At 38.7% G+C, this 17,863-nt stretch overlaps 1 protein-coding gene across 1 annotated transcript in view; it reads left to right on the top strand.

Moving 5' to 3' along the window:
* Window positions 1-17,863, top strand: part of NALCN (sodium leak channel, non-selective) — a 238,087-nt gene that overhangs the window by 179,934 nt on the left and 40,290 nt on the right. The window contains exon 18 of the mRNA XM_066176413.1: window positions 7,929-8,002. Coding sequence (XP_066032510.1) covers window positions 7,929-8,002 — 74 coding nt within the window. The remainder of the gene's footprint in view (window positions 1-7,928; window positions 8,003-17,863) is intronic.

Here is a 17,863-nt window from a genome sequence, read left to right as displayed (position 1 = left end):
CTCTCCTATGAGAATGAGCTGAAAAAGGGTTTTTCAGCCTGGAGAAAGAAGCTTCTGGGGAAACCTTATAGCAACCTTTCAGTAGGTGAAGAGGGCTTATCGTATGGGGCCAGACTTTTTTACAAGGGCCTGTAGCAATAGGAGAAGGGGTAATGGTTTTAAACTAAACAAGGGTAGAGTCAGGCTAGATATAAGGAAAAGAGAATTATGATGGCAGTGGTAAAACAGTGAAACAAGTTGCCCAGCAAGATGGTGAGTTCCCCATCCTGAAAACATTCACTTCCAGATTGGATGGGGCTCTAAGCAACCTGATCTAGTTGAAGATGTTCCTGCACATTGCAGAGGGATTTGACCAGATGATCTTTCAAGGTCCCTTCCAACCCAAACCATTTTATACTTTTACAAAAAATCTACCCATTCAACCTATGAAAGTTTAAAACTTAGGTATACCAAAGCAGAAAAACCCCGCCATGTTATTATAAGGCATGAAAGAGAGGGATTCTTCTCCATGGAGCTGCTCCTCCATGTGTCTGAGATGGACTATCCCCCCTTTAGGTCTTTGGAGATTTTGTGAGTGCTAGTATCACCCTTGTCCACATTCTCAGACCTAATTGAAAAAAGTTCTTGGTTATGAAAAGACATGCAGATTTTCCAGACCAGTAGTCAACTAATTAGAAGAACTTTACCTTCCTTGAGACAGTGGCAGCAATCAAGGGCTACAAAATGAAGCAAGGCTATTTCAGGTCGAAGACTCCCAAGAGTTAAGGAGATTATGGCCACTTCTCATTCTAGACATCTGATCCAAATGGACAGCCTTTCAGTCCTTTTGGTACTTATCTAATGCTAGACCACTTTCTTGACTGTCTAGTGAGCCTGTTTCTTACATAGGACAACCTCAAAAAGGGCCAGATTTTCAAAGCCCAAATGAAAATACTTAGTTCTACTTTGAGAGAGGGAATGGATTAGTGATCTCTAGACGTCCCTTGTAATTGCAGCCTTTATGCAAAGTTTTCAAAAGAGCTTAAGATATTCCCTGCTACCTATAGGATTTAGTCGCTTAACTTGCCTAAATTTTTGTGAACATTTTGTAAGGTATCTACCAAAAACTTGCAGTCTGGCCTTCCATCACTCTTCATGTGACTTTTGTCACGCACATTTTGAAAGAGTCCAATCTCTTCAAATCAAAAATGCATTAGCAGAATGTTGTTGAACAAATACTTGCATTTGAGAGGCTACACAGCAAACTCCTGTGGGCCAGGAATATCCTATGTTTTATGGAATGTTCAAGCTTTTAACAGATTCTTCCCAAATATTTCCTTGCTCTTTCATAAACAATATTCTGATACATTGCTTATTGTACTGACTCTTCATATTTTCCCTAAAAGCTGTACATGTTTAAATAACAATATAGTACCTAACAATCTGTTCATTCTGCAAGTCTACGTAAACCATCCATTGGCATACAACAAATTCCAAACTGAAACAGAGACTTTGGATGATTTTCTTTTTCCTTCCTTGGAACTTCTGGCATGGCACAGCAGACTATTCCCATATGTTCCTGCAGTTTCCTATAAGAGCATTATTGACAACACTAGGCCAAAATTCCTTATTTTCATATAACACTTAAGAAATTACCTTAGAAAACTGTTCTGCATCCACTGCTTTTTTTTTCTACTGTCAAGAGAACATTTCAGATATTCATATTTCATGATTTATTTATGACCTTGTCTCACCTTGTGTTCCCAAACACCCAGCAACACTTGTCTCTTCTGCCAACTTTGAAGTAGTCTGATACAAAAATCATACACTACATCACCACAGATTTTACCTGTTGATAGCATACAATTCTTTATACAATTCAAGTTGAAAATAATTGCTCTATGGAGCATTTGCTGAGGTCTGGGCACTGTAAACATGTTGCTGGAGAAATACATCAAGCCTTGTTAAACCAAAATATACATCATTTCTCGAAACATAAAACCATTCAGCCATGTCTTAGAGGGTATAAATTGGCATTGATTCCCCTGACGTTAGCAGTGCTGTGCCATTATATCTAGTATGTAGGACTGGTCTAGAGTCATTTCCTGACACTTCACAAAGATGTTTTCCTGTGTTTCTTTGCTTTTGATCTTATGCCAAGGATTTTCTTCTTCCAGTGTAGAAAGCCTGGATTTTTGAAATAAACATTATTGAAAATGTCTGCAGTACCTTTTCAAAGCAGCGGGTGGCACTTGCAGAGCAACAATGTTCTGTGATTTAGCTTATTTTACAGCGGTTGCTTTGTCCTTGTCGACAAATGGGATTTCATGGGATGTAGCATTTAGACCAAGTTCACTCTGACTGAACTGAATTAATTTGTCTGCCTAAAGTCTGTCCTGCCAACAGCAGCAGAGAAGGGTGTCGACATTCGTGGAAGAGAAGCACTACCTGCAGATTTCCTAAATCTGTGGTCATGTCTTTGTAAATAAACTCAAAGAAATGTGAGAACCAAGATACAAGCTTTATTCATGGTTTAGTAGCAGCACATTTTATCCATCTAAAACCTTTTCATCCAGGAAGTACTATTGGGAATTTGCTGACCTGCCACTGCAGGTCCTTGCAGTTTAAAGTAACGTGCAAGAGTTCTATGAAGCATACTGCTGAAAACATATTTTAGAGTAATCAGATGCTGTTAGGTGATTTCAAGACAGTGTCATATGCTAAAAAATAATCTTTAGCAGAAAGCTGTATGGCACTGTGGTTTCTGCATGAAGCATACTTATAGATGGTATAGAGAAGTAAATAAATAAATAAATAAGGGCTAATAAAGATACACTGAGGGTGTCCTCACAGTACAGCACAATCTGTAATAAAAAAACCCAGCAGGCTAAACAGATGTACCCTAAAATAACCTCAGTAGAGTGTACTGTACTTATTTAATTTCACATTGTCTGATTGAGTAATGTCTTTTGTATGTTAACACTGTTTATAATTTCCTCTGCAACATTCCAGAACTCGGCAGGTATCGAAAGTTTTAATTGCCAGCCTCATTCTACACCAGCATGAGGCATCTAGACATTATTAAACAAAATACTGATCATCACCCCCATTTTCTGCTTTTACAGTCCCGTTGCATTTGCCTGGTGTGCTATGCAAATTTGGAAAATTAAATGGGAAGTAGTTTAGTTCATTTATCTAATATAGAAATAAGGATGCATATTTTAAAAATCTACAGTAATGTTTGATTTTCTTCAGCATGCATATTGACATATGTGTGTTGCTGTTTGACTCCTTTGAATATGAGAAATAGTTCAGTTGTGCTTATCTGAAAATATTTTCTTGTATTGCTTCTTCTGGATATTTTTAAATCGAGAAAAATTCAGCAGTGTTCTGCTGAAGAAGGGGCTCCTGATTCCTAAAGAGAAAAGAGAGAGAAAGGAGTACCATTGTCTTCAAAAGTCGTAATCCTTGGAAGCGCCTAGGTTGTTTTGTGAATTCCATTTTGAACCACTGAGATCACTAGGCACAAACTCTAGGATCTTGTATATGCCTATGTATTCCTGGATTAAAGAATGGATACCTGACTCCAGTCTAAATGCCATCCCAGTCCAGACACAGACAGGATCATAAAAAATCCTTGAAACTTCACCTAAGCTGCAGTCCATTGGGTGTGCTTAGGCCAAGCTCAGTGCCCAAGGATGTCCTGTCTCAGCTGCAAGTTTCACAGCTAGTCCTGAAAAAAAAAGTAAAGGAAATATAAATGTACCCTGCACAAATAATGTGATGCAACATCCTGTTCTCATAACTTTCTCCATTCCTATGACTTCTTAGGCATGGAGGGTGTCACGATCCGCTCACACAAGCGGGGTTCGTGATGGTTCGTTTTAGGGATCTCAGAGCACGAAAGACACAGCGGGGGACAAACTCAGTTTATTCAATCACAAATGCACCTTTATTTAGTGCCAACAAATGCGATAGTAGGGAGAGAAAAAGCGAATAGTTAGAAAAACAGAAAAGAGGGGAAGGGGATTATAGCTACCAACATGGAGGGTCGAGTCCTCGAGGCTTTTGAAGATGCCTATAGACGCGAGTTTGTCCAGTGGGGTGATCACAAAAGTGAGCGGGGGTCTCCAGGGTTTTTATAGTCCTCTCCGAAGCGACAGGCAGTTGGCCAAACAGGTGGGGGAAATCATTGCAGTGTGTTCATTTAGAGAACTCAGAACAAGTTGGTCGTCAGCAGGTACAGCGTCAACCAGTACAAGTCAGCAGGCACAGTCACTTCACCGTGACTTGCCCATTGTTTCTGCTCAGGTTCTGATGTTCCGATATGCGTGCTGTGTTTTTCCATCGAACACACCTGCAGGCAGCACTTGGCCAACATCCCACCTCAGCCAGGCCAGAACTCCTGTATTGAGATTTTAAAGTCCCTTTTAGGGGTTTCAGTCTCTGTCCTTGACGATGGTCGTGAGGCAGATGAGGGATCTTCGGACCATCTCTTACAGAGGGGAAGCCATGTGAGGAGCAGCTGGAGTCACTTGATCTCTTCTGCCTGGAGGAGAGTGAGAGGAAACCTCATCACAGTCTATAACATCCTCATGAGGGAAAGAGGAGGGCAGGCACTGATCTCTTCTCTGTGGTGACCAGTGACAGGACCAGAGGGAATGGCCTGGAGGTGTGTCAGGAGAGGTTTAGATTGGAAATTAGAAAAAGGTTTTTCCCCCAGAGGGTGGTGGGGCTCTGAAATAGGCTCCCCATGGAAGTGGTCACAGCACCAGCCTGACAGTGTTCAAGAAGTGTAAGACAACACTCTCAGGTACATGGTGTGACTACTCAGGTGTCCTGTGCAGGGACAGGAGTTGGACTTCCTGATCTTTTGGGTTCCTTCCAATTCAGTGTATTCTGTGATTCTATAATTCTGTTACTTATTTGTTCAAGCATCACTAAATAAAATTCAGGAACAGCTTTGAAAATGCGAACAGAACCCAGTCTTTTCTCTCCCATTTCAGTGGCTCCAGAGATGTGCTCCTTCCTACAGCTTCCCTTCACCTCTCTGGCTGATGCACCTCTGGCTGTGTGACAGCCAAATATCTTAGTACAGCACTGCTCTTGCACATCCACAGCAGATAACTACGGTGTTTATTGAAGGCATTAGGCACAGTGTGTCAAACCATTTCCAGCTGGGGTGGCATAGGGATTTAGCAGTGGTTTTATGCAAAAAAATAGACCACTATCTGCTTTGTTCATCTTGCTTCCTAGGGCAAGGGTTCAGCATCCCTGGTAGTATGTAAGTAGCCCTTGTCCTAGGCCTGCCAGCACCCTTTGTTTAGATGTGCTTCTTGTTGGCAGTAGGTAGTTTAACATTTGGCTTGCTGAAGCACTAAGTGACCACTCGACATCCTTGTCGAGTCTTTGGAAATACAGACTCCTCATTTCTGCTTTCCCAGGGCATGTTCCTTTGTTGAGGACCTGGGTGAATTTCCTTGTTTGGGCCACAGCCTTTAAGGCCAAGGTGTTCTGTCACCTAATTTAAACACTGGAAAGAAGTAGTCTGTGACAGATATGAGCTGTAGAAAATTTCAAGAAAAATTTATATGACTCAGCTATTTTTTTTTCTGAAATCCGATGGGCAAAAACTAGAAAATTGGTAGAAAATTAATGCTTCATATGTTTGAAATCTTTTCAGTTTCTAAGATGTTAACAAGAACTGTTACTAGAAATAAATGGACGTAACACTTTACTAGGTAGCCATGCCTTTTTTCTCTGATGTTTCATTCTAAAGCATTTATTTGTAACAGGAAAAAAGAACTGACACAAAACTAGTTTACCACCCTCATTATTCTCATAAGTCTGAGCCCTAAAAAATTATTAGCTAACATCTTGTAAAATATGTGCTCCTGTGATTTAGAGGCTTCTTTCTGCAATTCTGCTAAGGGGAAAAAGGTTACACAGGATTCCACTGACATTAATTTCACTGCCATTAGAAAAAGAATGTATGTGAAAGGGTTGCCATTGCTTTCCGCATTATATCAGATGTATCTAAATCCATAATAAAGTACAATGCTGATAAATTCACTAAACCTGTGTCAGGGTACTGCAAATGAGTTAAAACCTACACAAATGTGTTTCAGTATATGACATATTTATACCTACAGATTATTACTATAGTGGTATATTACTTCCCTGTCTGACCATCCAGGAGCCCCTTTGGCAGTCACTCTTGCATCGCCTGAGCTGGTACTAAGTCCCCTCTCCAGTGACACACCCTGCACTTACACAGTCACACCAGGTTTCCCAAAGCAGAGTCCCACACATCCAGATCCTTTAAATTATTTAATCTTGGTACAATAACTGACTAATGAAATAGCAGCTTGAGCTGGGTGCCACTAAAAAGAGATCCCAAGCAAAGGCACCCTGGGCATTTATACCTTCACAGACTAAGGAAGCAAAAGTCTAGGGTTATCAGCTCCTGTCATGTCTTTGAGTGCCACAGGTCCCTGTGGCCTTTGTTAGGCAAAGAGTCATCAGTTCACAGCCTCTTGCCTTGGGCTCAGGCTCCTGCACCCCCAGAGCTCAACCTGCAGCTCATGCTGCAGCTGCACACCCAGCTGCTTGCACTGGATGTATTCCTCAGCAGGTATATCTCATACTAGGATTTTCAGTTTATTTTTGTGTTAACTATATCCAGGCAATGGAAATTTTCCTTGTTTATATTCAAATATTCAGCAAGTTTATTACTCTTTCTGTAATTGTAACTGAAACTCCAATACCTTATTTTCCAAACTACATTCTGAAGTGTTGCATACCTCATTTCCATTTTCAAGTTACCAGTTGTTTAAGGAATGCACAGATCCTCAAAATAGGGGTGTTTTCAAAGCATCTTTGTTATTACTTCTACAGGTTGTACAGAGAAGAGCTAGGACATGAGAAAGGTTAAATGGGCCACACTTGTAAAGGCAAGGGGTCGGAAAGACATTGTGGCTTACTCTTACAATTTTAAACAGGTTTAAAAAGCAGTATCTATTTTATTAAGTACAGCCAGTATAATTAACAGGTCTTTAAGATATTTCCTAGGCTTCTGTTTCTCTGCAAAGTAAGATCTTACTGTGATTCAGAGTCAATATGAGTCTTCAGAGAAGTTCTGGCAAAATTATTTGTCAAATGACTCTGGATTTAAGCTAGTTTTTTAGAAAATTTAAAGAACATTTGAAGAAATGTGCTTAAAGATTCATTTTCAGATTGATCAAAACCAGGACACTGATTGCTAAGTTTCCAAATCTCTCTCAACATATTCTTCAAGATAACGATCTCAAACAGTTGACAGATTTAAGTCTTAAAATGTGCCAGAGGCTTTCTGTTCATCACAGGTGCAATTCCTGAGCTAAATTCTTCAGCTGTGGTTTGCTCCTTGATTTGCCATGTTTGTTAATCACTTGCTTGTTTTTTCATGTATCTTCAGTCCTTTCATTTCATGTTCAGGAAGTCCTGTTCACAAGAAGATTTCTGAAACACTGTTCATGACCAGAGGCAAGCATAAGCATATTTTGCTCAACACATTTTTTCTGTGCATCTGTGGGGGGAAAAAAAGACATTGAAATGATACATCTGAGCTTTTTTTGCTAGCTCTCTTGTACAATCAAGACATCCCCAGAGTATGATCCAGCCTAGTCAAAATCCAAATGGAGGAGTAGCAAAACAGTGTGATTTGGCCAATTGGAGAAGAAATGTGTAATACAGCAAATTTGTGCTAGACAGAAAAACTGTCTGCTTCTTTCTATGCAGAACTACCTAAGGACTGGGATTGGAAGGCCAAAAGATGTACATAAGCATTTTGATTGTTTTCCACCATCCTTTTTATGCACTCAGCATCATTGTATTTAATTGGTCTGTCACATACACATTATGTTTTGAGACAATTAAAAAGTATGCTGTCTTTTTTCTTAATTTTACAGCTCCGTAAATCTGTTTTCAGCATCAGAGCAAGAAACCTTCTGGAAAAAGAGACAGCAATCAATAAAATTCTAAGGTAAGATTCAGATGTGATTTGATATTGTTTTGACTGTCATCTGAATTCTCACAACCTTGTTTATCACAAATGTTACTGGATGTATAATATTCTTAATTGTGTATCCCTTTGTAGTACATCTGTTGCCTTCATTATCAAAGATAAATTGTTCTTTGGCTATTTTATATGCTTGTACAGCAAAAAGAGAGGGATTATACTTCTTCAGTATATATTTCAACTGTATCATGCAGTAAGATAATGTTTCAGCTCTTTTCACTTCTTCCTTCTAAATTAACCAAACCGTGTCTGTTCATAAGGGGTGTTATTTTCCCTTAAGAATTCTAGCCTGGTTCTTACAAATGTGTGCACATAAATGTTTGCAGGGATTGTGCATTAGAAAGCATAGACTACAGCTAGTCATATTCAAAGTACCAGATGGACAGTGAAGAAGATTTCAGAACAATGACTTCTGTAGAAAGATTTCCTGAATGTTTTAATAATGACCACCCCTTTTGGTATTCCATATCAAGTAACTAGTCAGCACTGTAAGTGAATAATGCAAGCCTAAGTCTCCAACACCCTTTTCTGAGTTATTATTTAGGTAACTCCGTGCTGCAGTTTTTCATGCCACTGTTGGTTTTACATTAGAATGACTGTTCTCAATATAAGGTGCATTAATAATGCAAACGATTTATAGGCCACTGTTTTTATATTTTTGTTTGAGTTTTGTCAGTGAGAGGTCCCTGGTAAATACACAGTATTAATAGGAATACTCATCTGAAAAGTACAGATTAAGTAAGGCAATGTTTTACGAGGAGCAGTGGCCTAGGGGTGCTGTGTGATTTCTGAATTTTGAAGTTTCTTGAATACCATTTGAGAAGTTTTGCCGCTCTGGTTCTTTTAATATTCTCTAAGAATGCAGCAAGGGGGGGACTGTAGAAATTAACAGGAAACTTCTTCTGTCTTTAAACCCGTGTAACGACAACATAAACAATGACTGATTCAAATGGATACTCATTGTAAAAATATTATTAATAAATGTAAATGCAATATTGTAAGTATTAAATCTTAACAAAATTTAGTCCACTATTTGTAAGCATTTCTTTCAGTTGTGTGCCTTGATTTTACATTAATTACTCTTACAGATAGAATGAGCCAAATACTTCTAAAAATACAGGTTTAGATACAGGCATCCTGGCTGTATTTCAGTAAAACATTTGTAATGAAATTCTGTGTTATATGAGAACTGTGAAATGTTATTGACACCTCCAGGGTTCCACAAATGTCAGTTTGTTTGGTGTGTTTCATACACTATACTGCAGAGGAAGAATGTAGACAAAAGAAAAAACCCTGCTTTTATATTTCCAAATATTAAAAAAAAAAAAAAAACAAACACTTGATATCATAGAAGCTCTGTTCCTTCTTAGATAGGAAAAAAATTTAATTCTGGAAATTGAAAGTCAGATTTCTCCCATCAGCACAGGATGAAGGAGAAGTCTGAAATAGTGGGGGGTAGAATCTGAGCAAACCATTGTTTTGACTTCACTAAGTTCTCAGACATACAAGGACAGAACCAGAGATCAGTCCTGCCGGTTACAATCCTGCTGAATTCCACTTGGTCCTTCAGATCATGGCTTCTGCCAAAGCCTTGTATGTAAAAGGGCTTCTTATAAATTCACCTGAATTCCTCTGAAGTTTCAGAGGCAGAAGAATAAAGTTTTCATTTACTAATCTAGTGCTTTATTTTTAATTATCTATTTACTCTGTTATTTTAATCTACATTTACTGAGTTTTTTAATCTATTTCCTGGATCATCAGCAATAAACTTTGAGGAACCTGTCAAGTAAGAAAAACATGGATCTCATGTCCTCTAATGCTTTCTTGGGCTGATTGTAAGTCATTTACAAAGAGCCTTCTCTCTCTGGAGAAAAAGAACAAATACTGTTTATTGTTCCTTGTTATTGAATCAAAATTGTTAAATAAAATCTGATCTAAAGACACTTGCGATGCATTTGTTCCAGCATAAGAGGATTGTGTTCATGGCATATCTGGTGGGCAAACTGATAGAGCTTGCCAGTGATGGGCTGACAGGTCCTGAGCACTGCCAGTGTTTCCATGTTAATGACAGTGACAGCACTGTTGACGCAGGGGAATTTTACAAACAGGAAAAGAAGTGATAAGATTTGCAGCTGAAACTTTAGTTTCAGTTTAAGTAACACAGGAAAATTCAAACTTTCAACACATGAGAGATTCTAGTTCTTATTTTTGGTTTAGTTGTAAATTCTGTAAGCTCCTTCATAAAATTTGGTGACTCTCAGCTATCCAGAGTATCTGACAAAAAAAGAAATGGCATTTATGCCAAGAACAATAAGAGAGAACTCAGAGTGGCCCTTCTGAAAAGATTGCTTCTAGCACAATTTCAATTTTTGTCTACCTGAATTAAGAAGCATTTTTCTAAAGCAATACCTCTATATAGTAAAGCTGCCCATGGGCAACTTCAACTTGATAAAATTGCTGTGCTGAAAGGGAATTTTAATTCTGTTCCAGCCTAAGTCCACCTGTGGCCTCCCCCCCCTTCCACTACTTTTTAAACCTTGCCAAATTATTTTTTAATCAAATCGTGAATGTTTCAATATAACCAACTGTATAGAAGGACCATGCATTACATGGATACATGAAGGTGCCATAGGTACCTTCATATCTCTCTTGTGCATCCTTCTCTATCCAAATTTCATTTTTCCCTTTTACGTGCTGAACTGCAGCTTGCCATCTTTTTTCCCAAGATGAGGAAGAAGGACATTAATAGCCCTTGACCATCAAGAGAGATGGTTCATGCGCTCAGTCCTAGGTGTCTCACCTGCTCATCTGCTGTTACATTATGCAGCAAAACTGATGTCTTGGGTATCTTTGTTTTCCTGCAGCTTTCTTGCCGTGCCCCCAGGGAAGTGTCTCATTTCTGAGCATCCTGGTTTAGAAGGCAATGTACACCTTGCCTCCTTGAGGTCTTTGTCCAATTAGACATGGGAACCAAGTCAAGGATGTAGTAACTACTGTCCCGGTACTTTGACTCTGATCTGGGCTTTGCATCACCATTACCATCGGCAGAGCACAAAGGCTTTAACTCTTCACATAAACCCATTCTGAGGTGGGGACTTCAACCTTGAAAAATGAAATAAAGTACAAGTGAGTTGGAGACATTTAGAACAACTTTTTCAAAACAAGGTCCTTTTTAATAGTGCCTCTGAATTGCAAACAGCTCCATTCCTGTCTGAAAATTGCAATGCATTTCCCTCAGCAGCAATAACCACTTCTAGCAAATTTACTTTCTCCTGCATATCCTCAGTGCTTCACACTTTTCTCTCACTCTGTGTTGCTGCAAGCACTGCTTTTCCTCTTAAAACTGGGCTTTTTGCCTGTGGTTCTTCTGACCCTCATTCCTTGCTCGATCATTATCTAAGAATGGGGTCTGGTCCTTTATTACTCCCACTGGCTTTCTAAAGTAGAGAGAGTAGAGCAGGTCCAGTCAAAATGTTGTGTATAAATCAGTTCATTCTCTCCAATGCTGAGGATAAGTTGTAAACAGCACAGAATGGTGGGGAAAATGAGCAAATTAAAAGTAATCTCACATAGTTCAAAATATAATCAAAATGTCAATAGTGCAAAAGCTGATTCTGGTGTGTGCTGAACTGTGTTCCACAGAATCAGAGAATAGTTGAGATTGGAAGGGACGTCTGGAGGTCGTCTAGTCCAACCTTCCTGCTTGAGCAGGACCACCCAGAACATGGTGCCTAGAACCACATCCAGACACCTTTTGAATATCTCCAGGGAAGGAGACTCTACAACATATATATAAAATATTTATTGTGACAGTTTGGGAAACTTTTTTTTTTTTTCGAACGGGCAGCTTTTTATTTGCTTTTTGTTACAGCTGATGCTACAGTCAAACCATAAACTGATGCTAGGGGTGTGAAGTACGACTTTCACTATTCTAGACAAGATTTCTCTGATGTGTTTCCTGGTCATGAGGGAGTAACATAACTCATGCTAAAGTGGAACCTTCAGTTTCATAAACAACTAACTGAATGAAGTGCATTTGTCTTTTGTTTGAACCTGGGAATGCTGGGGTGGGGATGGGGAGAGGAGCATGTGGAAGGGAGAGAGGGGAGAAAGAATTGCTTAAGTATCCTATTCTAGTTTGTTAATATGCTAGAAGATAATTCAGACTTTGTTCATACAAATATTTCTGCAAAATACAGTGATTTCTAGGAAAGGTGTAAAGTTTGTCTCTAAATAAAATATCCCTGAAGACTAATACAGAGAATGGGAAAAGATCTTTTTAACCTAAATGATTTTATGATTCTATGATCCTCAAAGATATACCTTTGGTATCCTTTATTAGAAATTTTCCTTTCTTAAATAACTGATTTGTAGTTACTACAAGTTATTACTTAGTTGGTTCTGACTTGCAACAAATTTCTTGGCATATTTTTTTTCTCTCTTAAGAGTATGATTTCTTTCTTCATAACTTTGAGGGTTTGACCCCATGCATTTCTCAGAACAAATGTTCCAGGAAAGTTCCATTGATGATTCTTGTCATCCCATGCAAAATCCAGACTTAGTTACCACCTTCCTAAATGTCTACAAGTGTACGGCATCACTGGATTTCACCTGCCTGATGCAAAGACAAGCAAAAATAAATACTGAAATGCACATATCCTTTGGAAAGAAATTACTCTGTTTCATGGGGTTTGTGCCACATGAACACCATATTATGGATCACTGCAAAGCACAGTTGTGAAGAAGAGGTTTTGGGCTATGGAATCTCCAACACTGCAGGTATGGAATTGATCACATTTTGAGAGGGGTGGTAGACTGGATAGCCACTTGTGGTTTCTTTTTCTGCGTTACTTTTATTGATTCTTCTACAGTCCAATAAAATTCGTTAATATATAAACATCTGTGAGAAGAGAAGCTGAAACAGCAAGGCAAGAATGATAATCAATAAAAATTGCTAAAGGAAAGAAAGTCTCCTACCATAGCTCAACTCACTGGGCAGTCACTAAAGAAAATAAGTGACTATTTGGTTTTTTGCTTTAGAGACAAAAGGAGGGAAAAAAGAAAAAACATGGAAAAGAAAAAAACCTGACTTATCCGAGATGCTTTAATAATCCATTTTATTTCACCAGCCAGATTCAGATTTCTTTAAAAAATATTATCTGTTTCCCACAAAGTACAGTAGTGTAGATGTGGTGAAAATATGCATTTATTATGCTTGCTTTTCAAAAATGCCTTAATGAATTAAATTTTTAAATGTAAGGAAAAAACACTATAACCCCTCTCAGGTGGATTCCCCATGAATCTTAGGCTGTCACATTTAACCAAATATTCCAAGTTATATGGAATTATAATGAGAGCATAGAAAGATTTAGTAAAGATAGAGAGTCCTAGATGATGCTAAGAACTGTGCCGAAGTGCACCACGTGGGGGTTTGGTGCTACCTTCAGGGAACTCGCGTCCCGTTTTCCAGATAGCTCTAGCACCGAGCTCGCATTAAAAGGTGCAGTTCGGGATGCAGAGATACCTTTCTGTTCCAGTGGGTCTTTGCCTTGGGCAGAAGCATGGTGGTGGCAAGGAATGAAGAGAGGACTCTTGTGGGGTTCAACTGGGGGTTATTTCACCCAGAGAGGGAACCCACCAAAGGCGAGTTTCCCCCTCTGCTTTCACCTTAAGTACCAGGGTGGGGACAGGGGAAGGGTACAGGTCTGGAACCAATCCCAAAGAGGGGGGGAGTGACCCAGGACAAAAGGACCATCAGTAGAACAATTCAATACATAAAAAGGGGATGGGAGAACCAAGAACCTGCCGAATCACATAACGTCCCCACTAGAATCTTCCAGGCTTCAGGGCAGGGTTGCAAAGTGATGGATAGGACTCATAATTCGGGAAATACCAAAAAGGAGTTTAACATGGGGTACATAGGACAAACCATTGTAAAACAAAGAACAAAAGCTTGCAGAAACTTGGTAAAACCCGAAAAGCACCACAACAGCACCACACTACTAAGGCTTCAGTGTGAGCACGTTTCAGGGAGAAAAACAAAAGTACATTGTAATATATGCAGTTGCTACAATTACTGCATAAATACTCGCTCATTAAAAGACAGAAAAAAACCCCAAAGCAGTGTAATGCTAGAATGCAAGATGAGTGAACACTTATTGCAGGAAAGGATGCCTGACTAAAAAGTTCAAGTGTGAGCCACATGATTACCCTCTGCAAGAGACCTCAGAATATTCATGAAAGGTATAGTATTTTGAATTATTGATCAAAACCTTTAACATTTTACACTTGGTCAAAGAATGTTACTGAACACTTTGTTCACAACTTATTTTTCAGGAATTCCAAAGCATGAAATAGTTTGAAGGACTTCAAATATGTTGACCTCCTAATTGGTTGCAGGTAATACAAGCTAGGTGGTACAAACTACATGGTATCCCAGTATTCTCTTGTTCTGTGTGATCTTCACCTGGCTTTCTGATTACTTAAAAAATTGCAATTTCTCTTTCAGGATATTTTATTACATTTGCACTTTTCAAGACAAATTTGGAGCATGTGGTTTGCAGCTGCTGTACTGTGTTCAGAGTTCTGCAAAGTGAGTACAAAGTACAGAAGGCTGACATACTTCTTGTCTCTTTTCCTTTGTTTCATTCCTTCCTTATTCCTCCACAGGTGAAAATAAACCTATCTAATATTTCAGAGAGGTGGTATAGGAAGATGAAAAGGGCAATTTTAGCTAAAAAGGGTAATTTTGCCTCTGTTTTTTGAAGGTCAAAAGATTCTGACCAGCTACAGTTACATAAAAATGTATCAAGGCAAGAAAAGTGTTTTTTGTAACTCCAATTTTCAAACCACATAGGAGTGAATTTTTAACACAGTGGCAGGTTGATTGTGCCTGGTGTGGGATTCAACTCCAGGTAGCCAAATCTACCTGTGAACTAAGGGATGAGCTCTACCATGTAGCAGACAGAGGTCTAATCAATAAAGGTAATAGAGCCCAGTGAGATCTTTACTGACTGTTTTGTCCTTAGATGCCTACTTTTTGGCTACTTTAATACCTTCCAAACATCATTAATTAAATTAATCGACGAAGCACTCAATGAAGTTGTTCGAGTATGAACATCCAGTAATGCATGAGATGCCAGAGGATGTCCAAAACATCCTCTGGAAGATGGCAGGTAATACACAAATTTGTAGGGCTATTGTACCCTGCTGGAGGAGCAGCTGGAAGCGAAGCAAAATACTCCAAGGCATGGCGGGTGGTGCTGGCCATCTCTGTAGAGCCAGTTTCATTGGGCCCTATGTCTCCACTGGCTAGAAGTTGGCTAAAAGCCTGGACACGTGGCTCACAGGCAGGCACTGAGAGGAAACATGTACATGCCTGCAGTGAGGACACAAACCCTATTGCAGACTTTAAAACTGGTAATTCTGCAATTCTGAAAAATTCATGGCACCTGCCATCTTTTACAAAAGTCCCCAAAGATCTGCAAATCTAGGTGTTTAAGAAGCTGAAAAACACCCAGATTCTAAGTGAAAAGGATAACTAAGCATGGCTCTTACTAAGAGTTCATAGAAGGAAGATTAATTCCCAAGGCACTAATTCCCATAAAATTCTTACAAGGAAGATTAATTCCCAAGGCGCTAATTCCCATAAAGTGGGGAATACTGGGAGAGAGGCTGTCAAAGGTAGACAAGGCCTTTTCAGCAATCTTTTTCTCTGGAACTATAAAAATTTTCTTCACAATTAATGATAAAAATTTCTGATCTCTGTACTAAACAACTGGTATTTCATTATTTCTCTGTTGACTTCACAAGAGCTTCAGGGCTTCCAGAGGTATTGAAATTGAGGCAATGGATGTAAATGCTGAGTACAGATTTAGGAATCTAACTTAGCCCTCATAAATACTAAGTCTTTCTATAGGTGTTACTTCTTATGCATGCTTATTCTGCCATAGTATGCCCATAGTATATGTGTCTGTCTATTTCACAATATTATTAACAATCAAATAAGCCATCTTGTTCATTATTCAGGTAAAGAATTTATTGCTTGAGCATTTAAAGTTCTCTTTTATTATGAACACTAAGTGTTTATGTAACTTGGAATTCAAGTTGCTATGTACAAGAGCATGAAAAATTTATATACAAGTTACTTTCTGACATCAAGAAAATAATTTTTAGCTAATAGAAGCAGAGCATACTAATTTATGTCTTCAGGGGAAAAAAGAGATAAGTTACCCTCTTTGTCACACCAAAAAGCCTCTATACAGAATCCAGACCCTAGAACCTGTCATTCTCTGTGCTGGGAAAAAATGGATCATCATTTAAATGGAGTGATGTAGGATCTATTTTTAGGAAATATTACTTTCCTTTTTTTTTCCTTTTATTCAGTCAAAAATAGAAAAGGTATTCAAATAACTTGGTTGTTTTCTGACAGTGTTACCAGTGTTTTCTGACAGTGGTATCATCATCCACAATAAAATGCTTAAAATCCTTTTGTATAAAAATGTTCATGATTTCTCTAAGATGAGCTGTGTTTTATAAGACATGCAGTAATTTTCTTATATGTCATGATACTTCAGTTCAGTGTACTGTAACCTAATGCTTTCTGTAACAAGTGAAGCACAATGTATTTTCTAGCATGCTAATCTGATTGGCAGTGGTGACACTGACAAGCATTCTAAGCTTCTCATTTTTGTTCCAGATATCACTTTGGATTCCTGCTTGTATCATTTATGAGTTTACGTGCAAAAGAAGGAGAAAAAGTGGAGAAGAATGAAAAACAAAGCCATGGTGGGGAAAGAACATGCCATGGACACCTTTTGCTGTCAAGCATGATCATCCCATGCTGCTAAGGCATTTATCTAAGCCTTATAGACTGGCAGATAGAGTGGTTACACAAAGGGTGTATAGTTTTTTTCATCTTTTGAGAAAAAATGAAGATTCAGTTCAATAAAAAGTATGGAATATTACCAGCTGGGTCTTGTGTTTTTCTAAATGGTCTCATAACACAAAATGAGCAATAAGGAGTGCACACTGTAAACTTTAAATTGAACCATTTTGGAAAGTTAAAATATGTTTCCAGTGTTGAAATTCTGTATCTCAGCCATCAGAGGGATCTGTGTGAGCTCTTTTAGTGGAAACCTCTCTTTTTCTTAAGCAAATCAATTTCATTGTGGCAATTAAAATAAAGATACACTTGCTCTGTTTAGCTGTTGCACACTTACTGGCCAACAAATACTCATTTCTGCCAAAATGTGTAAAATGTGTTGCCAAAATTAAGGGGGGGGGGGGGAGCAAACAAGCGAAAAATCCACACAACAAAGTGCTGCAAGTTGACTGCATTCCCAGAGAGCAGGCATTTCATATTACACAATATCAGCAATGTGCAGCTTTTCATTTTATACTGGATATGGTTCCAGTTGTTTTGAATGCTCCAAGTTATGTTCTAGGTCCTAAGTGTGTATGTATAGCCCTGAAAGGGACTAAAATTGCTGTTGCACTTGTTCTATTCCCTTCCTTATTGCGGAGAAACTGGTTTTACTGATTGTTAGTGTGTTGCTTGACCCCTTTCACACTTAATGAAGTCCTGAGGGACCAAATATTCTACAGCAAACTGGCAAAATGTCATAGATGGTCCTTGCTAAGGCATGGAGAAGGTTCATCAGATGACCAGTTGTGTTGCAGAGTGGGGATACATTGCTTTAGAAATACTTTCATTCAAAGGCCATTGCTCTTGTATTGTTATTCTCTATTGTTCTTGAAGTACTTGCTCCCTACAAGGCGAAGCTGATTTCTCCGAATGCGCTACTTTTGAAATTGTCATTTATA

Source organism: Chamaea fasciata, unplaced genomic scaffold (assembly GCF_029207755.1).
Source record: "Chamaea fasciata isolate MVZ Bird 193981 ecotype frontalis unplaced genomic scaffold, bChaFas1.0.hap1 SCAF_2, whole genome shotgun sequence".
NCBI classification, from domain to species: Eukaryota; Metazoa; Chordata; class Aves; order Passeriformes; family Sylviidae; genus Chamaea; species Chamaea fasciata.
This window is presented reverse-complemented; position numbering and strand designations above follow the sequence as displayed.